Genomic DNA, 27,357 nt, shown 5'->3' with positions numbered 1-27,357 from the left:
CACCCACTCGGTCCTCCTCGAAGAACCTCAACTCGGCCCTCCCCCGCTGGGGGCCTCCTGCCACCGCGTCCCCGGGCCCAAGCCCAGCATTTACCACCTGTCACTGTGCGCAGGGGCCCACGGGGCGCCCTGCCCCGCGCACCCCGACGGGGGCCCAGGGCCAGCCCAGGGAGGTGGGTTGCGGCTGCCGCTCCCAGGCCTCAGCGGTACTTGGGGGGCAGCTCAGCGGGAGGGAGGGCCCGTTTCTCTAAGCCCGGGCTGTGACACCTCGGAATCCGCTTAAGACCTCCTGCGCCTCTCTGCGCCCCGCCGCCCCCGCCCTCTGCCTCCTTCCCACCTCCCTTCCGTTCCCACCAACCACCCTAACCCCATCGCTAGGAAGACTGCCCTTCCCCTCCCCGGGCTTCCTCTTCTCGCTGGAGTCCTCACTCCACCCCTTACTCTCCTGAGTAAGGAGAGCCGGGGAGTTGTTACACGAGTTTTCCTGTAATACAGGCCTGCAGTATATTTTTAATATACTGTAATGTTGCTACAATACAATATTTATATAATAAAACATAATAGCGCATGGTATATAATACAGTATTTTACTATTCGGAGAAGGTTTATATTTGTGGTTTGTTGTTTAATTTTAAAGGAGATATATAATTTCACCGATTTGCTTTTGAACTAAGTCTTTTACTGGGGTATAAGGTGGGAAAAAGGTCCCCCAACGCTTTGTTATACCCTATGTTTAAACAGTAAACATCAAACTATGCTTATAATCATTTTATAAATGACTTATGAAGCAATGGTACCCTTGCGAGGATTAAAGATGCAAAGATCTTGGCACACAGGGCTTGGCACATGTAAGCCCTGGACATGTTTTTGCCGCTGTTCATAATCCTAGTACTACCTAGATTATAAGTAAAATGTCTCTTGATGTGAGCAGCTGAGTTCAGGGCATTTTGACACAAATAAGTGAGCTCCTTGAGGGCAAGGTGGCTCTTCCGCTTCTCTGACCTTCCCAGCCCCACCAGGACCCTACACAGCCTGCGGGAGGAACACAGCCTGCGGGGGGGGGGGGGGGGGGGGACACTTCCTGCGGGGGGGGGGGGCGGGGGGGGGACACTTGCGGGATGAACCCGAGCCGAAGCCCATCAAGAAACAACAGCCCTTGGGCTTCCCTGGTGGCGCAGTGGTTGAGAATCTGCCTGCCAAGGCAGGGGACACGGGTTCGAGCCCTGGTCTGGGAAGATCCCACATGCCGCGGAGCAACTAGGCCCGTGAGCCACAACTACTGAGCCTGCGCGTCTGGAGCCTGTGCTCCCCAACAAGGGAGGCCGCGACAGTGAGAGGCCCGCGCACCGCGATGAAGAGTGGCCCCCGCTTGCCGCAACTAGAGAAAGCCCTCGCACAGAAACGAAGACCCAACACAGCCATAAATAAATAAATAAAAATTAAAAAAAAAAAGTTTAAAAAAAAAAAAAAAAGAAACAACAGCCCTTCTTTGAAAGAAGGAAAGACAAGATGGGCTTTGCTCCAGATAATAAAAAAAGCGAGGCAACATTTTAATCAAGTTCATTTAGGCTCTGGAAGTATTCCAGCTGTGTCTGAAAGACAAACTGACTGAACACAGATGCTCTCTGGTTGCAAAGCTGGTGAGAGAGGGCTGGCACTGCTAACAGCCAGCATTACATGGCGTGTGGCCCGCGGGTGTGCCCTGAGGGCACACCTTACCCCACAGCAGCGCCCTTCTCCCTGGCACAGCAATCACCCCCATCCCAAGCCTGATAAGTCATTTTCTCACTCACCCCTTTTTTAAAAACATCTGCAGAGTTGTAACGAAAATCTCAGGAAACAAGAGGAAAAGAAAGCTGAAGGGTTATAAAAAATTCATCTGAATACCAAGATGCCCAGAACCCACCCTCTGGAAATTGGGAGGTCAAAGGAAAGTGATAAAAAACAAAACAAACGCCATCCTTCTGTGCCGCAAACCAGCCCAAGTCCCCTCTCCTCCCAGATACAGAGGAAAACCAAAGAATGGAAACATCTCCGCCCCCAAGAAGCGCAAGACAAAGGCAAAGCAGTTAGATCAGATCTCGGGAATTACTAAACATCTGCGTTTATACACTGTTTCTTGGATTAAGAGCCTGTCTCTGCCAGAAATTAAGGGATTCATTTTTGCAACATACTTTCACATCCCAGAATGGAAGGCAGGTGCTTACTTTATCCACCTCAGAGAGCACAGGACATTAACATTACCTTAATTTTTATCCTTCCCATCTGATAACGCTTCAATAATCTTAATGTAGTTTTGGATACTTTATATATTTTAATGTGTGTACATTTTAAAGTGTTTCAGATTATAACTGCCATACCATTTACTATAAACTATCTTATGGGCCAACAACCCTGCAATTAAGGGTTACTTAGCCTCATTCGATAGATTAAGAAACCGAGGTCCCCAGAGGGTAAAGTTTGTTGCGGGTCGCGAAGTCCCAAAACCGGACCCAGAGCCTCCCAGGGGCCCCTCTAAGCCGGGTGAAGGCCCTGCCCCTAGCCGGCTCTCGCTCGTGCAGCGCGTCCTGGCCGGTCAGGCTGCTCTGGGTGAGTGGTGAATCATCACTAGCCCTCAGACTTTCTGGTTTGCATCCGGATCAGTGTGTTTGCTATAGACCAACACTGATGATCAATATCGCAGCAAAAAGGAAGCAGAAAAGCACCTGTAATTACACACTAAGCTAGGGATCCGAAGGGAACGATTGCAAAGCAATAACAGGGTAGAATAAGGAAATGCTTAAAGGGTGAAAGGAGAGGGGTGGATTCAGGCCAGTGCCAGCTTCCATCTGGACCAAGACCTGCAAACATCCTTAATGCCCCTTCCAGGGCTAATTAAATAAGAATCCACTGTTTGCTTTCTCAACTCTCCTAAGGCACAATTACCACGCACAAAAGTCCTGCCCCTACAGCTCTGCCATTCAGGCAGGTGAACTCTGTCCCCATGATAAGCTGCTCCCACCCCAAGCCCTAAGGCCTCACCTGAAGAACTGGGGAAAAAGTGTGTGTGTGCAGGGGGGAGGGGGTAGATGACTGTAAAAAGAAAGAGATGGGGGGGGGGGGGAGGAGAAAACTACGAGGAGGGAGAGAGAAAATAAATAATCATGCAAGGGACCATTTCTAAAAGATGACACCCGGCCAGACTAGCAGCCAAGATCTCCACCCTGTGCTCATCTGACTTTCCAACACTTCACCACGTCTCCATGAGACCAAGCTTCCACTGATCTCCACTGAGAAACCCAGAGAGCCCTGCCCTCAGCCAGGTGGGACCCTCCACCGTCATCCTCCCAGGACGAGGAGCCATCCCAGGGCTCGCCCTGTTCTGCGCACTCACCAACCACATGCTTGTCTTTTCTCGGGACTGGCCTCGGGTGCAGAATCCTGCTTCTCGGGTAGAAATAACAGAAAACCTGTGAAGTGAGAGCCTCCTCTACAGAGGGGCCCAGGGCGCAGTCCACAAACTCTGCAAGTATACGTCAGAGCTGCAGCACACCAGAGAGATCAGGGCCACCACCAGCCAGATCTAAGCGTTAGATTTACATACAATAATTGTGCTTAAGAATAAAAGTGCAACCAAATCCTGGCATTGCTGTGTGTTATAATTAAACTGAAATATTAATAAATCAAGGTAATGAAGTGCTTTCGTAGAGTATACCATCAACAAAAGTTAACTGAAAAACAGACCAAGAGCAACAGTCCCAAGAACAAAGGTATCAACACCTCCCTACAGGATGAGCACTGATGGAATATGAGTATCTGAAATAGCAGTCTTCAACAAACGTTACAGGAATTTTTCTTTAAAGTGTTTGCATTTAACATGTCAAAATTAATGAACTCTGATCCTATTTGCATTTATTCCCCTAAATTACATAATCTCACTCAAAATAGAAAACCAATACAAACAACTAACATGTGAACCAAAATATACAAGCAGACGTCTGTGACGACTGTAACAGAGGCCGAGGAGGTGCTGCGTGGGTCATGTGAGGAGGAATCTTGAAGATGGGGTTTCCTCACTCCTGAGATCCAAGGTATGCTCCACGGCCTCCTACAGGCCCTCATACTCAATCCGTCCTTGCTAACTCCTACATTCAGAAGCTTTCTGAACAATTCCAGAGCCACCGTAAGAGCCTATCCTTCCCTAGGCAGTTAACACTTGCTGAAAGGCAGTGAAGCGAATTAGAAACAGACAAAACAGTAAAAAATAATAATAATAATAATGCTGCCGGTGATTGGTTCTGACTGGTATAATTATGGTGGTGGTTTTTTTTCCCCTGATACTTTATACCTTCTTAAACTTTCTAATTTTTCTATAGTAAGCGTGTATCACTATTTTTAAAAATTGGGAAAGTGTTAAGGAAAAGAACAGCTTCATCTTCAAGTCACTATCACAATCTGCTTTAATGGGTGGTTCTCTGCTCAAGCTCGCTCTTGAATCACTGGGATCATTTCTACAAACAGCCAAATGTAAATCCCACCCTAAGCCCAGCAAACTGAATACGGAAGAGCCAAGACTTTTTCAAGCTCCACACGTGACTCTACGTGCCACCAACGTTGAAAGCTGTTCACGCTTTATAGACAGTTCCTACTTCAGCTGCAAAAGGTGAATGTCTTTGGAGAAGACTGAAATCAAAGGTCAAAACACCAAAAAGAAAAACAGAGTATTCTTTTGGAATGAGCCCCAAATCTAGAGAAATCACTGATTCCAGTGAGAATGTCAGTAATTCCTAGAGCGAGCAGGCGAAAAGAAACCTCAGCAGGAACTGCCAAGATGCGGGTAGTGAGTGAGGTGACAGGTGAAGCCCAGCGGAGCTGAAGGGCTGGGTGGACAGGCCAGGGCTGTTTCCTTGGGATTCTAGAATGAAGGGCAGTTCTGCACAGGTGCACCTAGGGTCGCAGGGGTGTCTGGATCTCAGTGGCCACGCCAGCAAGTGAGGACAAGGCGGGGCCAGATCCCTCGGGGCTCAGCCACATGCACGGCTGCCCAGAGATCACCTGCAGCTCCCCAAGCGCAGGCCCGCACACCTGTTCCCACCTGCTCAGTTCTGGTGCCCACGCCATCCGTCCTACAGGGAAAGCCAGGCACCAGCCCATGAGCCCCTCTGCTCCCCAACTCGGGGCCCAGGCCACCTGGAGCCTCCTCTGAAGAGCCTGGCAAGTGGTGAATTCCCCAAGTCCTTCCCAAGCCCAAGCGACGGTGGACGTCATCCACAGTGGTCAACATCCTCCTCAAGTCCAGTTTCCATTATACCAGCTGGAAACTCCAAGCTAGGAAAGCGAGGGGAGACGTCCAAATCTTCACTCCATACGCGTATTCACCCCTGTTCCGGAAAGCATATTTAAAGAGAAGAAAATCAGCCCATACAGGAGAAGTGACCTGTGGGGTTCAAAAAGCCCAGCAGGAATGTCAGGTTTCCTGGACCCGACCCTAAGCCTCTACTAAGCGCAGTGCCCCATACAAAGGGTCTTCTAAGACCTCCAGCTGGGCTCCCAATCAATGGCCTTGTCTCCACGAAACAATTCCTTCTAAAACACACCCTTGTTTTTAGGAATTAAACCCAAAATTCCCATAATAACAGTCTGGCAATAGTATAAACTTTTGGTTATGCTTAAATAGCTTAAAATCTATATGCTCAAACATTAGTAAAGATTAAAAGACAACTCAATGGAAAGAAAATACTGTATAAGCTGAAATAATTCAAAACTTCCTAAAATAGTCAAAATAGCAAAATGGACGAGGGGGTGAAATGAAAAACCACTACAGCCCACAGAACAGCTGAAAGAAAAAAAACCAACAACAATAGAAACAGTTCAGTATTTGTTCTAACTTCTATGTCTCCTTTCCAAGGTTTATATTTAAATACAGTAAAGCAAAACTCTCTGAAAAATCCATTATCTTTATCACCTCTCCTCAAAAACAACCCCCCCCAAAAATCTTCCTATTCACCCTTGAGAAATTCACTTAATACCCACCGCCCACATACCCGGGGGGTTGACCAACCTCACAAAACCAGGTCAAAACCACTCAGAAGCTCCCCAAACTTGATTTCAGTTTCAGGTTCCCGAGTTAAACTTGAAACAACACAGCAGTAATTTGCATATTCCTTCCAAGCACACTCAAAGGACAGCCCCAGGACCAGAGCTGTCAGGATGAACTGGGATCCGGGCTCTACCGGCTGCTGCTGGTCTTCTCTGGGAGGTGGGAGTCTGCCCAGAGCACCAAAGAACATGGCAAAAAATGAAATCTCAAACCACCAGCTCACTAATGCTCACCAGGCACCTTTCATGGTGCTCAGTATTTGGTGGGCACAGTGTTCTATAGACAGCAACTCCACACTCCTTCCGACGGCCCTGGTTTCCAGTGTTCAGCCCGCTCTGGGGCATACAGTCATGGGATGTATCTTACCCTGGGGTCCAGAAAACATGGTCACCGCAGGCCAGAAGACTTATATTTGAGTCCTGAGAATCAGACAAGTGAATAACTTATTTTTAATAAAACAATTTTCAATGGTGTCCCAAATGTAGTCAATAGACCAAGGCCAATCCATGACACATTTGTAACCTGTTCCTTTACAAAATGAGGAAAATGGACACACTAAAGTAGGTCACACAGCCAAGAGTGTGCAATCTGGTGACTGCTCTTTATTCTGACAACACATCCTTGTTACATTTTAGTGGTACTGGTAGCAGGTAGGAATTTGCTATTCTGAAGGTTCTTCCTTTAAAGATAAAAACTTGGCCACCGTATACCATTCTCAAGCTTTTAACAGTCTGTGAAATCTGGGACCTGCTGATATTCAGGACTCCTCCTCGCTCATCCCCCGCGACCCAAAACAGGGCCCGGCAAGAGCATCTTCTCCTCATTCCCAGCAGACTTCCCAAACATCAAACCGCAATACTGCTTCTCAGCACTTCTCACTGTGAAAGGCACTTACACCACGTGAATCGAATCACAACAGCCCCACTGACCGTCCTGCTCATGGGTACTCTCGTGTGGATGACCGCAGCATGCATTTACACTGCTCAAGCGGCTTGGACACTCTCTGAGCCGTTTCTGCACGTGCTGTGCAAGGTCAGGGCTCAGATCCGTCATCCACTGCTGCAGAACCCTGTTACCACAAACTCGGCAGCTTCAATCTCCCCACGCTGACTAGCACGCATTTTCTATGGATCTGGAGCCTGGCGTGCTTAGCCAGGTCATCTCTAGGTTACAAGCCAGGTGCCAAGTCTCATCCAAAGCCTGAGTGGATCTAAGGGTTCACCCCATTTGTCGACAGAATTCAATCACGGTGGCTCTAGGACCAAAGGCCTTGCCTTCCTGCTGGCTGTCACCCAGAGACCACCCTAGTTCCTAGGTGTCATCCACAGCTCCCTGCCAACAAGGCCACTTGCTTCCTCAAAGCCAGCAAAGGAGGAGTCTGTGGAGTTTTTATTTTGTTGGTATTTTTGGTGTTGACTTGCAATATTATATTAGTCTCAGGTGTCCAACATAGTAATTTGATATTTTTACAGATTATACTCCAGACAAAGTTATTATAACATACTGACTGTATTCCCTGTGCTGTACATTACATCCTTGTAACTTATTAATTTTATACCTAGTAGTTTGTACCTCTTAACCTCCTTCACCTATTCTGCCTCTCCCACCACCCCTCTCCCCTCTGATCACCACTAATCTGTTCTCTGTATCCGTGAGTCTGTCTCTGCTGTTTTCACTTACATGTGGAATCTAAAAAATAAGCAAACAAATAATTAAAACAGGAGAACTCTGTATTTATATAACAATAATGATGGTGATGATAGAACAGCTTTTTTATTAGGAACAAACTGGCATAAATTCCAGTGGCTATTAAAGTGCCTACCACAGAGCTCAGTGCTAAATAAACCTTTGTTGAAATGATCCATTAATGCTCCTCATTAGATGAGGTTCCTTGAAAACAGGGACAACGGGTGTTCTGCATAATACCAAAGGAAGGAATATCTCGCTTACCAGCAGAAGGCACGCAAAATATTTGTGGGATAACTTAAAATGTGCAAAGAATTCCAAGATGAAGGAAATGAATGAGGGCTGGAATGTGAAGGAAGCTAGAATCTGAAGACAAATACATGTGAACAGGCCAAAGCAAGAGAGAATTCCCAGTAAGTGCAAAGTGGGAACAAGCATATCATCTGCCTACCAGTCTCTCTTTGCTGCTGTAACAAATTTCCATAAATATAACAAATGACCATAAACCACAGTGGCTTAAAACAGCCCCCATTCACTACCTCACAATTCAGCAGATCGGAAGTCTGAAATCTGCCTTGTCAGCCAGCCTCCGCTGCTTTCTGGAGGCTCCAGGGAGGATCCCGTGGCCTCTCCCAGCTTCCGGAAACCGCCCGTGCCGCTTGCCTCTGGCCCCTTCTCCTGTCTGCAAAGCCAGCCCTGGCCGGCTGAACCTTCCTCACAAGGCCGTCTTTTCTGACACCTCTGTCTCCCTCCTCCCCACTGAAGGACCCCCACGATGCCAGACCCCACAGATAAGCCAGGATCATCTCTCATCTCAAGATCCTGATTTTAACCACATCTGCAAAGTCCCTTTTGCCACGAGAGGTAACACATTCACAGGTTCCAGGGACGAGGACGTGGACACCCTGGGGTGGGGTGGGAGCATTACTCTGCCCATCATAGTCTGTTTATGCAACAGTAAAGAAAAACACCAGCCTGGAGTAAAACACTGGTGAGGGAATGCAGAAGAAAGCTAAATTAAAGTAACCCTAGCAGACGGTGAGATCCGGAAGAAGGAACGAAAGCTCGGCATCCCTGTGCTGACAGTCGCCGGCGCCGAGGCTCAGGTCACTTTATCACTCTGGGTGTTGGTCATCTCTAAAGTGAAGCAATCCCTGCCCTGCCTGCATCCCAGAATACCATGTAGAACAACGGAAATGCTTTTTACATGCTTTGAGAACTACAAATTAATATACAAATGTAAGATATTATGGCTAATATCACAGTGAAGCAAAGTCACACATCAGCAGTGTGGGATAGTAAACCACACTGCTTCATCCCAAAAGCCCTTTGATCTTGTTGAGCAGAGTCCTGAGGCTTGACTTACGTAGAAAATAGCATTCCTTGAGTGCAAAAATCAGACTCTGCTTAACAAAATATTCACGTTGCTAGAATATATTCTTGCAATAACATCAAAACTCATAAAAATCTAAGATAATAAATATAAAGAAAGAAAGAAAGGGGGGAGAATTGAAGTATAACTGAAGTAACCTGGTTAACTTCAATCATGAAACTAAAGGGGAAAATGTTAGTTTTAATACCAGGAGGCAGGTACCAGAGCACATTCCGGGCGACAGGCAAGCAGAGCAGAATACAGGGCTTCCCCATCCACAGCTGCGTCCAGGCCAGGACGGGACACTGTGTGGCCGGGATCTCTCACCTGCGTTCCAAGCTGGCATTTTAAATGGCTTACAGGTTATTAGAACTTGAACGTCATGCTCTCACCTCACACTCAAGAGGAACAGAACTGAATTCACTCTCTTCCCCAGAGCACTGCTGTTCCTTCCCAGGGACAGCATTTCTGGCCATGGTGATAACAGCCAGCCAGCCTCCAAAATCAAAACAACCTCGAGATCTCCAACTCTCCCCTTCCTCACCACCCGCCCCCGTACCTAACTAATCACAGAGTCCCATTGTCCCTTTGATTCTCTTTCCTTCTCCACAAGCAACGTCGTTTGCATCTACATCCTTATAATCTAGCAGGTCTTCCTGGCTCTCCTACTCAAATTCACTCTGTGCGTCTACACCACGCTGCCCTCTCCTCTCACTCTCCCCCATGCTGGGAACGTACCACACATACGTCATGTATTATACGTGATAAATATAAGCACCAGAATTTCATAAGCGGTGTGTGTCAGGCACTACACTAGGCATTATTAAAAGCATCCTATCTGATCTGCACATCACCTTGTGATGTGGGTATAATTAACTGCATTTTAAAGAAAAGGGAATTAGGGTTCAAGATTATTAAGTAACTCCCAGAAGGACGTTTTTGAAAGCAGGATTTGTGCCCAGGTTGCAGACTCACCCGAGGCTGAGCTCCACTCATGCCTCCGCTTATTTAATCAAACCCACACCCCTCAACCTGCTCTTCCAGGCCTCCCGGGACCTGCACGTCTGGACTTTCAACATACTATTTGCCGTACTCCATCCACACGCCGCCCTCTCCAGGGAGCTCAGTCCCTCGCCGCCCCCCTCTCCCAATCTGACCATCCTCTGAGGCCAGCCCACGGAGCCCTCCCAACTGCACTAGTCCCCACTACCCTCCTTTCCCTGCTACCATCTGCAAAGCCACTCCTCCTTACACTGACGGACACAGGCACACCCTCACCTCGGCACCCACACGTCTGCTTCCTTCCCTACCTACTCCGGGTCCTGTACCATGTCTTACACTCTGCACTTTACACGCTGGGGATACTACAGGGAACAAAACATTTAAAAGTATATGCTGGTTCAAATAATCGTACACCTAATATTCTAGTACAAAACAAAATTATCTGATTTTAACCTCTCATGTCTCTGTCTACAATACTGGCTCAAAAATTAGTTATCAAACCCTAAAACAAATATCCATTGTCTGGCTGACACTAACTCACCATTAGGAACTATGTTGGGAGTATTCTGTTAAACTCAAATTTGATCAGCCAAGAAGAAAAGTTTGACCTGCCCCCTAGGTTATGTCATCACACAATGACAGTTCATAAATGCTTCCTCACTTGGTCTATGATTCCCTGGTGCATACATAAATATATCTGATCAAATAATTGGCAAGGTCTCCAAATGGAATAAATGTTAAAGGCTGGAAATACAGCTTTTGAGATAGAAAAGTGAGAATGAAAATAGGAAGATCCTTCACGAAATACTAGACTATGAGGATTTCTACATCAAAAAGAAGAAAAAAGGAGCATATAGGGGATCCTTCAGCAGCTCAGCTTCCTACAAAAAGGCCTCACAACTAACCCCTTTAATACCATGGCATTCATAACCAGAAACTTCCAAGCTAAGCGATGCCCAATAAATCTGTTGAATTAATGATACTATGGATCATTTTTATATAAGGGAAGAGCTCCTTGTGATTCAGTGACTCATTTATTATTATCATAGCAATTAACATGCTGTAAAATTACCTGTCAAATTACTTGTCCCCCCTAGACTATGAGTTCCTTGAGAACAATATCATATCCATCTTGCTGGTGGCTATATGCCTAGCACCTAACTCAACACAGAATAAATCTCAGCAGATATTTACTGAATGAATAGATCCTCCACTACTAAACACTAAGCTCAAAATACAGATTCTTATATTTTTTAATATTTCAATCTAAAAAATAAATAACAGGAATTTTAAATCTTTCCTCACCAAAAAAACACTTCATTTGGTAAAACCTACCAGGGCAGACAGCTCAGAATTTCCGCTTTAACCTTATAAATTCTAGCAAAATACAACTCATATGTGAATTTCTTCCCAGTTTACACACTTAATTATAAATTCACTACAGTTAACAGTCACTGGTTTTATTTTTTTTTAATTCTCCTATTGGCCTTAGCTTTGAAACTGATATTAAATGACTGCACTGCTTAAATACCAGACTTTTTTGCACACAATAAACTATAATTAGTGTTCAATCCTAAAGTTATAGCACGCTCCACTCCGAACAGACTTTAGAGATCGCCAGGTGATCCCTTCTTATTATGGATTAAGAAAAAATTAAGGCTATACAATTAATTGGTGTTAAAACCCAGCCTCTGATTCTCAGGTCCACGCTCTTTCCTCAGTTAATCGATTAATTATGTGTAATGTAAAGACATAAAGAAAAACGTTTCACCACCTAACAGTCTTTGACCAAAGCAGGACAGGACTGAAGACGTCTTTCTCATTCCCAGTTATGCCAAACCTTTCCTCCGGGACCGCAAATCACCGTAAGGAGGATTAGAGTCCAGTCCATGGCTCACAATCCTCTCACACGGGAAGGTAAGCCCGGCCCCCAGATCTGCTTTGCGCTGTAAGACACACCAGACTTCAAATCTGTTTATAGCCTGTGGCTGATTCCAAATCCCAGGGAACTTTCCGTCCTAGGCAACAGATTCCCCCCACGGAGCGAGGCTGACTTTGGTGCCCTCCACATTCAATGTCCTTTCCCCATATTGGAGTACTCTCACTTATCTAGTTAGCACTGTGAAGAGAGGTCCATTCTAGTCATGGGGCAAACGCCCTATTCCATGCCAGACTTCTTTTCTATTCCGTAGGAATAACTCTTCCAACCTGGCAGCAAAGGTAAATACCCTGCCCAAATCAATGCAGCTCCTAAGTAGCTAAGCAGTAACTCAAACCCACGCTGGCCAAGAAATCCAACTCCTCTTCCACTTGTCCCAAGACAGAGTCCCAGCATCCAGGGAGTTCGCAAGATAAGTCATCAACGAATTAATTAACGGTATGACCTAAATGACAGCAAAGAAAATAAAATGAGGGGCATATAACGTAGTGATTAATACAGGCTTATTTTACTACTATAATCCATATCTTTCCACAATTGCAAAAACAAACAAAAAAAACTCTTGAATATGCTTTATTTTTCAAATTTGACACACAATCTATTTACCTCTCCTTAGAATTTATTTGTTAATTCTAGTTATAAACTTGATAGAAAATAAAATTACTGGGATTTACGTTTCACCTCTGCCTTTGCAAACAAGGACGGGAGTGACCTTTGGGCGATCTGTTTAACCTCTTCGTTCCTCAGGGGTGACAAGAAAACCGCCTCAGAGGAGGGCTCCCTTGCTCCAGAAAGGAAACAGGTGTAAAGCCCGCTAGGCGGTGCCCGGCACAGAGTGAATGCTCAGCACACCTTAATTACTGTCATCCACCCACCATCACCGCCATCGTCACCACCCAGAACATGAGTGTCACAGGAGGCTCATTTTTGTCTGTTCTGTTCACTGTCGTATCCCCAGTGCCTGACACATCGTTGGCACTCAAACATCCATCGACCGAATTAATGATGAGCACTAGTACTTCTATTACTAAGTACAGGATGATCTGCCCCCAAATGTAATTGCCTTCAAGAGAAAAGATTAATTAAGCAAAAAAACAAAAACAAACAAACAAAAAAAAAAACCCACCAAATTTGCTGCTGGAAATTTGGGGGATATGAAATAGAGAACCGCTCTCAGCCCGAATGCAAGGCTTCCTGGAGGAGAGAAGAGAGGAGGCTCCTCTCAAGTCAAGGAAGCATCTCTTCAGACTAAACTACCACCCGGAGAAAAGGCAAGTGCAAAGTATCCGTTAAGAGCACTTTGCAGGCCAAAAGATTTTCCAGCTTACATGACGGGGTACAAGAGTCTAAAACAGGAGACTTCTTAGTCTCCTCAGGAATCTGGGCCTCGACAGCAAGGACGAACCCCACTCTGCAGAGAGGAAAGAAGCACAGCAAGTGACCCCGGAGCTGTAACTCCGGTCCACATGCAGGTGGAGAAGGGCCCCCGGGGCCCCCGCCCGCCTCTCTCCACCACCCGGAGACCTCGCTGTCCCTGTGCACACGGGGCCGCGGGCAAGCTCTGCAGCCACAGGCTCCAACCAGACCGCCCCCACCCAAGCTGCAGCCCCGGCCCGCTTCTGAGGGCCCACAAAGTGGCTGCTGGCTCCTGACCCTCCACCGGGAGGTCTGCGGGCAGGGAAGCCACTCAGCTCCCCCATGTCCACTCCTCACCGTAAAACCCTCAGAGCACTGGGAAGAACGCTGGGCAAAGGAGCCACCAGGGGTCTTCAGCAGGCTTCAGAGAGCAGCCCTCTGCCCCCCTTCCCCACCCTCACCCCAGACTTCTCCTACGACACACTCCTATTAACACAGTGATGTTAATATCACCTAACCAGCATGGTAAACCACTAATCAAAAAGCAGCCTTTAAAAACAACCTGCTTCTCAAGAGCAGTGAACTTGTAGAGTTCGCCAACAATCTGGCCAACAGAGCTAGTCCGACTTGACACAGGAGAGAAGGTCCTGAGAAAAGACTAGTGCAGGAGGTTCTCAGGCAAGTCTGAAGTCCTCCAAATCTCAGTTTCCTTGCTCAGTATAGGGAGGACAGTGAAAATACCTACCACCCGCAGTTAAACGAGATAATTTATATAAAATGCTGGGCACACTGCCTGGCAGACAGCAATCATTCTATCAATGTCAGTCAATTTTTTCTGTGCCCTCCCCCCAAATAATTATCTACCGAGTGTCCAGAATCCTGGTTAAAGGCAAACATTTTGCCTCACTCCTTAAGCCTGATTCTTTACATGGAATCATAGCCAAATAATTCCAGTTTAGTGGAAACCTCTAACAAAAGTTGAGGAAAGGCTGCTTCAAAGGACAGGCAAGTTGAGAACTCCACACCTCAAAGAAAGCCGTTCAAGATCACAAGGACAATTAGCAGCTCTTCTAGTTCATCTCAGCGGTCAGGTGGTAACTAATAAAACTCCCCTCGACTTCAGCCCTGGAGTCCCGAAGCCCCACATGGAGACAGAAGCACTGGGCTTTCGCGTGCAACGGGGAGACAGGCCGTGCTCAAGAAGTCTGCAGGCTCCGGAGGCAACTCTAGCTCGGGACAGCATACGCCTCCAATGAAGCGAGTGTCCGAGTTCTCTAAGGAATGGCCTAACGTGAACCCCCTTCTCCAGTCCCTGTATTTTATTAATTTTCCTTTGTAAGTTAAATACTAAAGACTCCTATTTAATTGCCTCTCAATCTTTTCAAACTGCAAATATTTTGTCAAAATAAGATGTTAAATGTTATAAAAGTTAACATAAAGTCACCTTTTCCTTAAATACTGAAATAGATTTGATTGCTTTTCAGGTGTAATTTATTATTATTCAACTTTACAGAACACCATGCTACACATTTCACTACCACAGACTCCTCTACCCCAATTTTTCTGGCTCAAAGCAGCCCCTTTGCTGTTGCCAGTGAAGGACAGTGTTGATCAGTCCTAGCTCCAGTGCTAACCACTTGTGTGACCTGGGAAATCACACCTTCTCAGTCTCCCCTCCTCCTCCACACAATGATGGTTATTTAACTCCAGTACTAAGATCTCAACGCGCACGCCAACGGAATATTTTTTTTTAATTCAATGGTTAACATGAGTACAAAAACGGCAGGAAATCTATCATACAAAACTGGATATGTTACTTTTTTTCCCCTGAAATGGATATTTTCTAAATCCTTTAAATCTGAAGTTACAACCAATCATTTTATCTCTTAAATTGCAACTATGTTGGGTATATACTGTCCAATTCCCCGACAGTACCCTGAAATGCCTTGCTTCTACCCAACCAACAACAACTGCATTCTGTTCTCATTTCTACAGACTTCTACAACTTTCAGGCAAGTTTTCTGCAAGATAATAAACATCAGTAAGTAAAGACTTAATTATGAAGTATTTTGAGTACCTAACCTTTACCAGCTATGCTAGACATAGGGGATAAGTGATTAAGACACTCTTTTCCTAAACCCAAGGAGTCACAATCCTGTAAAGACATAGCACTGTGCCATCACTGCCATCCCTCTCCCAGGCAGACATCACTAATCTATCACGGGCCTCTCCCTTGAACTGGACACAGCTTTGGCTCCGTGATTCCATGTAGCCATTACCAATCAAATAGGCTTATTTTAATAGACTTCATCACATTTCACTAAATCTCCATCTACACAAGTGATGATTCTGATGCCGATACTGGAATGCAGAAATTTGCAGGACACCAAATATGGATTAGAAAGTAAAACCAGAAGATGTAATATCCCCGTCATCTATTATGATCCCATTGAAGCATTATTTAAAAGGGTTAAGGAAAACTGTGGAAAGAATGGTACTTCCTGCCAATTCTCAATTACCATTTTCCAGCATCTTAAATTCTTAAATGAAGACGATAAAGCCTGTGAGAGCCACCTGAGTCTAGGGAATCCGGGTATCTGTCTTAAACATGCTCTCTTTAAAGGCTATGGTTGTCTGATGGCAGCTAGAACATGCTCAAAAGAAAATAATTAAATTAGTGAAAATAAAAAATAAGGCCATTAAAAAAAAAAAATAAGGCCATAAAAATAAAATTCTGAAATAAAATATTACGGCTTAAATAATCTGCCTGACAGCTCAAAGGGTCCATCTCTTTCCTCTACGCAAGACTTGGTAAAAATGCGTTGTCTTCCAACAGCAGACAATTAACTCCTCTTGACCAGGACTAACTTGCCAACCATTTAAAGATAAACGCTTTGCCTTCCATGTGTCATGGTGCAGAACTCTGGACTTGGTGCTTGCTTAGATGTCTGACCACAGCTAAAGCGCTTCCTAAGGAAAACCTAGGCTACTTGCAGGTGTGGAGGACTTCAACATGTCAGTTCTTCCATATTTAAAGCACCAATATTAATTTCGTACCAAGGACACCTGACAAGGTAATCTACAGTTCCAACTTGCCTACGCTCCTGGCAGAGACGAGCTTGATGTAACAGATATCAGAAAGGGAAAAATCCACGAACGCTGACCATTCAGTTCTCTAAAGTCTCCACCTACCGAAAAATGTGCTCCCACAGTCCGTCGGGGTAACAAGAGCGTCCTGAGGAGATGACTCGATCGAGCTCATTGTGCGTCACGTTGTTCTGTGTCCCCCTGAGAGTTTAGTACTAACAAAGCTCCACGTGCCCACCCACTCTGCCTCGACGGTCAGGAAGCTCAAAGCTGAATTTCATGCCCACCTGGCAGCCGTCCTCAGTGCTGGGGACACTACCTCCATCTTTCTACAGCCTTCACTGCAGACTCCTATTTTTTTCATTCTTCTTAGGATGGTCCAACGCTGTGTTTTTTTATTGAAGCCACCTCAGAATCTTTTTGGAAATAAGCTAGGGGTACAAAATGTAATAAATTCTCTTTCCTCCATTACTGTGTTTGGTCCTCATGGCCCCCCAAACTCTCCCCTCTCTGCACTACTGTACACGCTGTTCTCCCCAAACACAGTCCTTGCTACTGCCAGCATTCAGTGAGGTTGGATGAACCAGGCATGTGGCCCCTAACATATATGTAAAATATGGATTTTGACATGTGCATTAAGTCCCTCAAAAACTGTGAGATCCTGGAGGGCAGAAGAGTACAGCTTACGTAGGCTCTTGCTCCCAGCAGCCTCAATGCAAGCCTTGCACCCTGCAGACACACAGTAGAGACAAGTTCTGTTCATGGAAGAGTAAGTCAACACTTTGGAAGCCCACTAGGTGAAGCCACATGGGAGGTAGTAAGCTCAAAAGAAGGTTTCTACCCTAAAGGAGTTAACAAACCAAAGAACTAAGCTATGTAAACTACCTATGTAGCCAACATGGATTGCACATCTGTAAATACAGAAAACTGAAAATACAAAGCCTGGAATGGTTGCATTTGGCTGAGGCTCTTAGCTGAGTTAAAAGGAGTAAGACTTGTGAGGGCATTCAGGCGCAAAATAATGACCCCACGGAGGTACAAGGCAGCAATATTCAGGGACCAGCAAGAACATGTCCCCGGGTGTAGCAAAGAGCAAGCACAATTAGACCATGAGGTGAGCCCTGGGGATGGCTGGCGGAGGGCCCTGCAGCGGCAATGCAGAGCACATTTCACAGTAGTTGTGAAATGATTCACAACTACTGTCAGGAAGAGACAGGAGCAAGAAAGCTGGAGTGACCGCTGACGGTGAGCACTACAGATGCACAGCACACAGGCACCCTGGCTACCTGCACGCATTCTCAAGGGCCAGCGTGGACAACCCATGCAAGAGCCCATCTCAGCACAAAGGCCACGACAGCCCTAAGGGCCAGAGCAGCGGTTTCAACCTCACCTTGAATCTGAGACCTCTTCTTAGAGTAAAACAATCCCTCTCTCTCCCCTACTCCCCTTGCCTCTCTCCCTCTCTCCCTCTCTCTCTCTCTCACACACACACACACACACATGCACACACACATGCACACACACGCACACACACACAGAGCTGTAACTTAATGTGGGTGGCTTACCACAGAGGCAGTATAACAAAATGGCTTAGAGCAACTCTTGGGTTCAGATCTCAGCCCTGACACTCAGGAGGCGTGCGCCCTCAGGGAACATACTTAACCTTACTTACTAAGCCAGGTGTAAAATGGGGACAAAAACTGTACTTGCCTCTTACATAGGAATACATAAAATGTCCAGCGGAGTGAGTAGCTCAACAAGCTCTCACCCAACACGACTAAGAAACTGGACAGCAGGTATGGCTCTCCAGACCCTTTGCATTAACCTCACAGCACTCCGAGACCCTCGATACCCACGGCGGGAGCCACTGTGCTGGGAGATAAATGCGAAGCAGAGCAGTAAACTCCACCAGCAGGGATTTACGTGGCAACCAGAGTTCAGCACTGTGCCAGAGGCTGCAGAGGCCAGCACAACACCCACCAAGTGAGGGGACAATGCACAGGGTGGGGTTGGAGGGAAGTGGGAGATACTGGTGCAGAGGTTAGAAGGAGCCTGACCCTCAAGCAGGGGTTTTAAGGTGGAAATGAAGGGGGAGCCAAAACTGTCTGGCCAGGGAGTAGCTTAGGAAGACAGCCTGGAGGAGGCCACTCAGCACCAACCCGACCACCGCACTCCCGGCCCTAAATAAGGCTTCCCTTCTAACCTGCATGGATGCACGCTGCTGGCACTTCAGCAGGCATAAGCCACAGCAACAGAAGGTACACGAACAGCTTAACTAATTTCTCCGTAATATTGAAAGTATGCAGGCACTAGACTGAATGTGAGGGTCTCTTACTCAGCCTCAGATCTCTGTCCCTCCCACCAGTTTTCAAACCCGCGTTTACTGTAATTACCTTAAACACAGCACGATGCATGAGTAACTAGGAAGTAATCAGGTATCCAGCAGCTACAGCTGTCTAACGCCCTTTGACTGTACGTCTAGACAGTTTCTAACCTCTTTTCTCCTGCCACAGAGTCTGAGAGCAGTGTGAATCCCAACTGGACACTTCCTAGCGCTTTAACCGCGGGCCTCGGTTTCCCCATCCGTGCAGAGGAGATCATAAAAGCACCGCCTCAAAGAGCAGCTGGGAAACCTAAATGAGGTCCTATCAGCCAAGTGACTGCGCGTAATAAGCACAGCCTGCGTGCGCATTAGGATTATCACCTTTATTCACCCCATCACTTCCTGAGCACCGGGTGACGGCACCGCCACCGCCCGGGGGGACCCGAGAGGCCCGGCCCCGGCGCCGCCCGCCGCTCGCGGGCCGGGCTCCGGACACTCCTGAGGGTCTCGGGCAGGGAGGGGACCCGGCCCGAGCCCGGACCAGCCTGCCCCACGTCCAGGTGCGGCCGCGGTCTCGGAAGTTCCTGCGAGGTGAGCTTTTAACGTGTAAGAAAACACAAAACAGGAAAACATTTCCTGGTCTGTGACTGCACAGCACCGCTCCCTCTTACTTCCTCCGCGACCTGGGACCCGGGCGAGGGGACCGGGCAGCAAGGGAGCCCCGCGCGCGGGCACCGGCCTTCCCGCGGCCCGCGCCCCCGGCGCCCCCGCGGCCGCCCTCCCCCCCGACGCCCCGAGAGCACACGTGCCCGCGGTCCCCACCCCCGCTCACCTGGCCCGTGATGCCCGTGATGAGCGCCACCTTCCTGGGCTTGCCCGTCTCGCCGTCCCCGGAGCCGCGGGCGCTGGGGCAGCCCGCCGCTGCCTGGGCCATGTCCGCGCGCGCTGAAGAGAGGCGCCGACCGACGGGGGTGTGCCGCGCGAGCCTCCTCGCCGGCTGCAAGGACCAGCCCCGCGCCACCCGCCGCCGCACTCTGACAGGGCCGCCTGGGAGGCCGGCGGGGCGGGCCGTGGGCGGGGCGGCCGGCCTGCGGCCTGGCGGGCGCAGCGTCAGCCGCATCACCGCGCGACGCACCGCCGGCAGGCCCCGCCCTCCCCGCCGGCGGCCTCACAACTAGAGCAGGCCCCGCCCACTGCCGGCGGCGCGCGAGCCGGGCGGGGCGGGGCTTGTAGGCGGCGCCTGCGCGTGAAGGGCGGGGCGTCGGGCGGGCCTGCGCGGGCTCGTCCAGATCCTCAGGAGAGGCTGGGATGCCAAGTCTTTGCGCCAGGCATGCTCCTTGCAAGGGTTGGCAGTGGACGGGGTGGGCCGTCGGCGGCCTGACTTCACCATCTCACGCTGCACGTCTTCCCCTCCACCCTCCCGAATCTCCCAGGAATCGTCACACTATCCGAGGATGCTGGGAAGAAGTAAGGGCAGACCTTTCCCTTAGGAGAAAGCCCTGAATCCCGTCCGAATCTAGGGGTCACGGACCCTGGGTCATCGGCTTTGATAAGTAATTCCTGGAAACCTGCTGCAATGCCCTTTGAGGAGTCTGGTTCTCTGTTTCCTGAAGGGCACTAGCGTCACAAGGCCCCTGAATGGGGTCACGGATAGGGGAAATGACCGGCCTCACGCCTAACCTGCTTTCTGACTCTTCTCGCGTTTTTCTGAGGCTTGGAACCAGGCACGAGATTCCAAGTAACTCGATTCAAAATGCTGTAGTCAGAGGACTGGCAGAGCAAGACGAAAGTCTCTGGTCCCACCCATGTGCAGCAGAAGGAAATGTTGAAAAAACTGCACAGGTCAGTAAACCTGGACATGCCGAATTTCAAAGAGTAATTCAGATGCAAGGTGGCGTCCTAGCTTGACGTCTGTCGAATTTGGCTTCCGTGTGGCAGCTGCACGTAGGGCAGGGAGAGGAGAGGAGCTGACTCAGACGCTGGCAGGGTAGCAGGTGTGTGTACCTAAGCATTGGCCGGAACCAGGGAGGAGAGAGGAACTTCCTTGTCCCCACTGCTCTGCTTCTCTGCCCTGTACATATTCCTCTCCCCAACGGATCAGCACAGACGACCGCTTGAAATCACAAACTGAGTGACTAGGAGGTGCCCAACCTAACCTGCAAGACCTTTACAGACTTGGGACTTCCCTGGCGGTCCAGTGGTCAAGACTCCGCGGTTCCACTGCAGGCGGGGGCGCGGGTTCGATCCCTGGTCGGGGAACTAGGATTCTGCACGCCGGCAGGGCCCGTACAAAAAATGAGGGCGGGGGTGGGGGGAAGACCCTTACAGCCTTCAAATCCCAAAATAGAAAAGCTCAGGATTTCATTAAAAATCTCTCTGTCCCCTAAGCATGTCAGCAATATGCCTTAGCTTTATGGATAGACTTGTCTCTGGATTCACTTGCCTCTCCCCTGCACGTTCCATTCAGAGAGTGACTAAAGGAAGGTCTGTTACTAGCCCCAGCAGAGGGCTGCATCAGTGGTGAACAGAGAGGCCCTGAGGCAAAGGAGAGGAAACCCTCTCACTAGGGGAACTCGCTATAACCAAGAAATGCCTTTGAAATCTACTAGATTCTATTAAAAACTTATGTTTGTTTTAATATAAATATGCTTTGAATTAATTTGCAGATAAATTATTTAACATTCCCCCAAATTGCTGAAAAAATGGATCCTTAGGGAGGACGTGCCAAGTTCATCTGGCAGCCGAGACCTCCGATCACACTGCTGGCCTGTCCTGGTAAGAAGCATGACAGCGGAAGACCCATGGAAAGAAAATCAATTATATTTTAGGGCCTGCAAATAAAATAATTACAAAATATTGAGGGAAATGGTAGTTCAGAGATACAGTGGGAGGTTTAAAAAGAAGGATATTTCTCTAGAAAAATTCTCTGAAGAAAGGTGATGAGACAGGAAGACAGGAGTACAGCCGTTTTGGAAAAGGACCGGGGAATGGCCTTGAGTTAGTGGGCTTGACAGGCCCAGTAAAACAAAGCACCTAAAGGCTTGGCCTTCTGAGACAATAACCAGAGACCCACAGGAGTAGAAGATTATCTCTGTTCCACTGATGAATGTACATAGTTTCCAAAGAACAAAAGCAGGACTGTAAAACTACCACCTAGCAGAACCACCAAACTGCCAGTTCCCTGAAAGATACAGATAAAGGCCTGACACACATTCCTAAGTTGTTTTTGCAGGAAGCAGACGAAAACTGCTGACTACAAGCATGTGGACCCCAGACCTATTGAAACCAGATGGTTGATGATGCTCGAAACTTCACCTTGACGCCAGCGAATCGGAGACCTGGGCACAAGCTCATCAGGCTCCTGCATCCCCTCCTTCACGTGGCCTTTAAAACCCCTTCCCTGAAAGTCCTCGGGGAGCTGGCATTCTTTCATACCTTCTCTCTGGTGCACCAGCTCTCCTTCCAATAAAAAGCTTTGCTCGCCTAGGAATCTTGTGGGAGCGACACTCATTTCTATGGTCTTGCTGTCCCAGAATCTGGAGAGGGCCCGAGAACAGTGGTAGAGCAGTATATTGGTTTGCTGAGGCTGCCACAGATTGAGAGCTTAAACAACAGAATTTTGTTTCCTCACAGTTCTGGAGGCTGGAAGTCCAAGATCAGGTGTTAGCAGGGTTGGTTCCTTCTGCAGCCTCTCTCCTTGGCTTAGAGGCAGCTACCTCCGGGTAACACGTGTCAGAATTGAGTTACGCTGGGACTTCCCTGGCGGTCCAGTGGTTAAGACACCACGCTTCCACTGCAGGGGGCGTGGGGTCAATCCCTGGCCAAAAAAAAAAAAAATTGAGTTGCGTTGTTAGGACACACCCAGCTGATGTCGGAGGGTTACTCCTTGGTGGTATGGGAAACCCTCCCCAAAACACATTGGAATTGTGTCCAGAACCTTATAACATGTCATCTAAGAATGGTGATTGCAATTTGTAAAAAGCTGTTGCCAAGGTCACATAGCTAGTAGCTGGTTATGGTAAAAATCATGATTGGCTCTTCCAACTCCATTCCATATTCTATTTGGAAAAACTGAAGCACTAAAACCCACATTTCCCAGGTTGTGTTGCATCCAGAGTTTTGGAAATTGAGTTCCACCAGTCAGACTGTGACAGGTGGGAGGGAAACAGGCACCATCTTTCTCCTGCTGGTCACATAGTAGAAAAGTTTTCGGCAGCTAAGTTCCAAGTTTAGGTCTGTCACAAGTTGCATGAGTACCGGAGCCGGTCAGGGTGGTGGCGGCAGCAGCTTCCTAAATTCTGGCTTGGAGTTCTGGGGGTGTGCCCTTGACATCAGCAGCCCAGTGATAACCCTCTAGCTTCTCTTCCTCCACTCCTTACAAAGTTTTCTTTTTTTTTTTTTTTTCTAAACCACGGTTTTTATTGAAATCATTGTAGATTAAAATGTATTTGTAAGAAATAATGCAGTGACATGCCATGTACCCTTTAACCAATTTCCCCCACGGTCACATGCTCAAAAACTACAGTGCAACATCACAAGCAAGATATTGACATTGATACAATTTGCTGCTATTATGCAGATTTCCCCAGTTTTACCTGTACTCATTTGTACATACGTGTGTTTAGCTTTATGCCATTTTATCACATGTATAGGTTCGTTTATCTACCACCAAGATCAAAATACAGAATATCTGGCAACACAAGGATGCCTCCTGCTGCCCTTTCACAGCCCCATCTCTCATCCCTGGAAACCACTAATCTGCCCTTTACTTCTCAAGTTTTGTCACTTCAAAAAGTATTATAAATGGACTCATACAGCTTGCAGTCTTTGGGAACTGGCTTTTTTCACTGAGCCTAAGTTTCCTGGGGGTCCATCCCAGCCATGTGTATCAGCAGCCCATCCCTTTTTATTGTTGAGTAGCAATCCATGGTGTGGATGCCCCAGGTTTGTGCAGCCATTCACCCATTGAAGGATATTTGGGCTGCTTCTAGTCTGGGGCTGCTACAGATAAAGCTGCTATGAACACTCATGTACAGGTTTTTGTGTGACTATAGTTTTTGCTTAGCCCAAGAGTGTAATTGCTGGGCCATATAGTAATTGCATGTTTAGTTGAGGTTTTTTGTTTGTTTGTTTTGTTTTAAACTTCCAAATTGTTTTCTCGCAAAGAGTTTGTTAACAGAATATCTTGCCCTAAATCCCTTTCTACGTGAATTGCCTTCGGTGGTTTCTGTGTCCCACTTTAAACTCTGATGGACACAGCAGTACAGACGAGACAGAAACTCCAGACAGGTACCCTTAACTTCCATTGAAAGGCCAACAAAATGGTTGTGTGTGTGTGTGTGTGTGTGTGTGTGTGTGTGTGTGTGTAATTGAGAGAGAAGGGCTGTAGCAGGGAAAACATCCAGGGGGAAAGAAGAGACCATTCCCTTTTTATTTTCCCTCTATTTCAGGATTTATACCAGTTTTCCAGTAAATAAAGCAGGATAGAAGTAGCGAATTTTTAAGTAAAATCTTATCAGCTCCAACTCCACTGGAGATGAGATAACTCAGACCTCTGTCTTCCACTGTGTTTCTCTTCACAATAAAATTAACTTGTGTGAGTCTCCTGTCTTAGGATTTGTGGCAGAAGCAGCAGAGTTTTAGAAACAGAATTGGAAGGTTTCTGAGGACTTCCTGAAATCCGTCACCTCCACTTTGGGTTTCCCACTTGACAAATGAAATCACAATATGGCAAGTTTTTTAGACCATGATTTTAGAAAAGGGAAAATGTATCCAAAACAATCGAAGACATGTACTTCTCACATCCTCACTCATACAGTTTCCCATCAGATAGCTCTCTGTCTTCAGGCAAACGTGTATTAGAAGGATGCTTTCTGGGCCCTGTTATACATACTCTATCTCTAGTGGAGCATGTGTGCCTGATGTCATCTTGCCTCTACCTCCTTTGTTTTTAAAATTTCAGTTTTTAGTTGGACTAATAGTTTTCAAGCTAGAAGAGCTCCACTGGGAAAGTTTTCCCCTCTGGTAATCTTAGTTTCTTAATTCACAAAAATCCCAGGGAGAAGAGCCTCGGGGTCACTGCTGTACCGTCTCATTAGAATCTCCACTCAAGGCACACAACGCTGTTTTCCTGTTACTGGCATCAGACTCAGGGGGAAAGCATGTGAAGCTTTAAGTGACCCTTGGCTCTGATTTTCAGCATCCTGCTCTCTGGACTTTGGGACGCATACGTGCTCAATCCCCCTTTGTGATATTTCCTAAAGCTGTGACCAATAAAAAGTGAATCTCCCATAACGCAAAACACTAGAGTAGGGGTAATACATCATTCTTTAAATTAGATGAGGTAATAAAACACCCTTGACCGCCTAGGGAAACCTTCCAGTTCCTGGCTACTACTCTGACCCTTATAATATGTCAAAATTGCCTCAAGGTTAAGATACAGGTGTCATTTTTAATTGTAAGAATTCTAATTCCAGAAAACTTTACCCTTCTGTACTAACATGTTGAACATATTCAGGATGCTGTCATAAATTTCCAGTTTCTCCAGGCTGAGTCCACTTTGGCTTCCAGTCTTCTCTCCAATACCTGTGTGCCCAGGAAGATCTGGGCTAGGGGCCCAATGTGTGTAGGTAACAGAGGAACATTAGGATTATAAAGACACGCACCACAAAGCCTATGCATTAGAGAATTTGCTAGACCTGCTGGGAGACGTGGTAAGAATTTTGATGCTAATGAATTTTTTTAATGGCCCCTTCTTTCCCACCGAGAGAGCTTCCTTTGACCTCTGGGAGGCACGCCTTAAGGAACCTTCTCTAGAACTAGAAATGGGGTAGGCTGGGACCTGGGCCCCGTTGCTGCAGGGCTGCAGAGCTTTCACCTGGACAGACGTCTCCTGGAGCAACAAAATACAACGAAACTACATGGGACTAAAAATCACTGCACGCATGCGCAGTGGGGGCAGATTACGGACAAAAAGCTACAAAAAGACCAAAATAACCCAGCTGCCACTTCTGAAGAGCTGAAGCAAAAACAGGGTACTGCACACGCCCCCTGCGCTCCACAGCACCAAAGGGGTGGGCACACCACCTAAGCCGAACCCCTGGACACACCCCTACCCTCCCCATATAAGGAACCAGCTCGCCTGCCGTCCAGGAGTGAGCGAGGGAACCCGTTACTTGTCCTGGCTCCCCGCTGATGTACAAGGGGCCGCACTAAAGCCTTGCCTGAATTTCTTGTCTGGCCTCTAGTCAATTTCTATTGATTGGGGAAGGCCAAGAACCCTGGTCGGTCACGGGAGGAGGGCTGAAGTGTACCTGGGCTCTGCCCTTGATTGTGTGCTAATCATTCATAAAGATTCACTTTTGGTGTGACGGTGGGTGGAGCCACCAAATAATCCTCAGGTGCAGCTCTGCCGTAATTCATCCCAAGTGCTTAAAGCTGACAGTAAAGCCCCGAGAAAGCAAGCTGCCCCTGCACGAGCCTCACTGAAGGGCAGTGAGGATGGTGGGGACAGAAGCTTCAGCTGCCAGGGAGCAGCACAGAGAGCTGGGGCCTAATCAGAGGCAGCGGCGGTGCTGGTACCACGACTGGCAGCAGACAGACCCTGAGGCTTGAGTCCCAACCCGAGGACCTGTAGCAAGTGTTCAAGGAAAGCAGCACCCGTGCGCGTGTCGGTTAGTCTGAACTCATCATGATAATTCCGTTCCCCTTGTCAGGGCGAGACTGACACGTACCTGGGATGCGACCCTCTGCCATGAGATGTGATGGTGAAGTTGTCCTGCTGTCGTGTCCCCGCCCCCCGTGGGAGACATCCTCCCCACTAGGCAGCATCGCAGGAAAGAACCTGGCAGCCCCAGAAGCACCTGAACGGACACTAAGAACATACCGCCCTCTGGCACGCTGCCAGGGAAATGTGGGGCTTTGGGGCTCCCTGGTCGGGAATCTACCCCTGAAACCATCTTTCCTGAGGCCAGGCAGCCTGAGAGAACTAGTCTGTTGCTTTGTTTCCTTAGAATTTTTTTTTTTAACCCGTCTCATCCTTAAATATTCTCCCCTTTTCTAAGCCTGGCTTCATGTTGGAAAACCAAGATTATATTTTAGCGGATTTATCCAGAATTATCAAAACCTGGTGCTGCCTCCATCTGATCCACAGATTATTACTAAGCCAAAAATCGGAGTCAAATGACCTTTTGGGGGCAGTGTGTTAGTCTCGTAGGGCTGTCTCACCAAAGTACCACAGGCTCAGTAGAAGGAATTTAATCTCTCACGGTTCTGGAGCCTGGAAGCCTGGGACAAAGGTGTCAGCAGGCCTGTGTTCCCTCTGAGAGCTCTAGGAGAGGCTACTTCCTTGCCTCTTCCTGGCTCGTGGCGGTTACCAGCCATCCTTGGGATCCCTTGGCTTGGAGGCGCCTCCCTCCACCCTCGGCCTCCATCATCACGTTGTGCTCTCCCAGCGTGCACCTGCGTCCGAGTTTCCTCTTTTTATAAGGACACCGAGTCACATTGGGTTAGGG

At 47.8% G+C, this 27,357-nt stretch overlaps 1 protein-coding gene and 1 long non-coding RNA gene across 4 annotated transcripts in view; one reads left to right on the top strand and one right to left on the bottom strand.

Moving 5' to 3' along the window:
* Positions 1–19,928, bottom strand: part of GMDS (GDP-mannose 4,6-dehydratase) — a 486,505-nt gene extending 466,577 nt beyond the window's left edge. Inside the window, exon 1 of one of the 3 annotated variants that reach the window (XM_057554717.1) lies at positions 19,677–19,928. In XM_057554717.1, coding sequence (XP_057410700.1) covers positions 19,677–19,778 — 102 coding nt within the window. In that variant the 5' untranslated portion in view covers positions 19,779–19,928. The remainder of the gene's footprint in view (positions 1–19,676) is intronic. The other 2 variants (XM_057554716.1, XM_057554715.1) reach the window with 2 other exon arrangements.
* A 254-nt stretch (positions 19,929–20,182) lies between these two features.
* Positions 20,183–22,268, top strand: LOC130709108 (uncharacterized). Its single transcript, XR_009009603.1, has 3 exons — positions 20,183–20,686; positions 21,511–21,619; positions 22,077–22,268. It is a non-coding gene; the product is annotated as an uncharacterized LOC130709108 (long non-coding RNA).
* The last annotated feature ends 5,089 nt before the right edge of the window (positions 22,269–27,357 follow it).

This window comes from Balaenoptera acutorostrata, chromosome 10 (genome assembly GCF_949987535.1).
Source record: "Balaenoptera acutorostrata chromosome 10, mBalAcu1.1, whole genome shotgun sequence".
Classification (NCBI taxonomy): Eukaryota; Metazoa; Chordata; class Mammalia; order Artiodactyla; family Balaenopteridae; genus Balaenoptera; species Balaenoptera acutorostrata.
The sequence above is the reverse complement of the archived record's forward strand: the minus strand, read 5'-3'. Positions and strand labels throughout refer to the sequence as shown.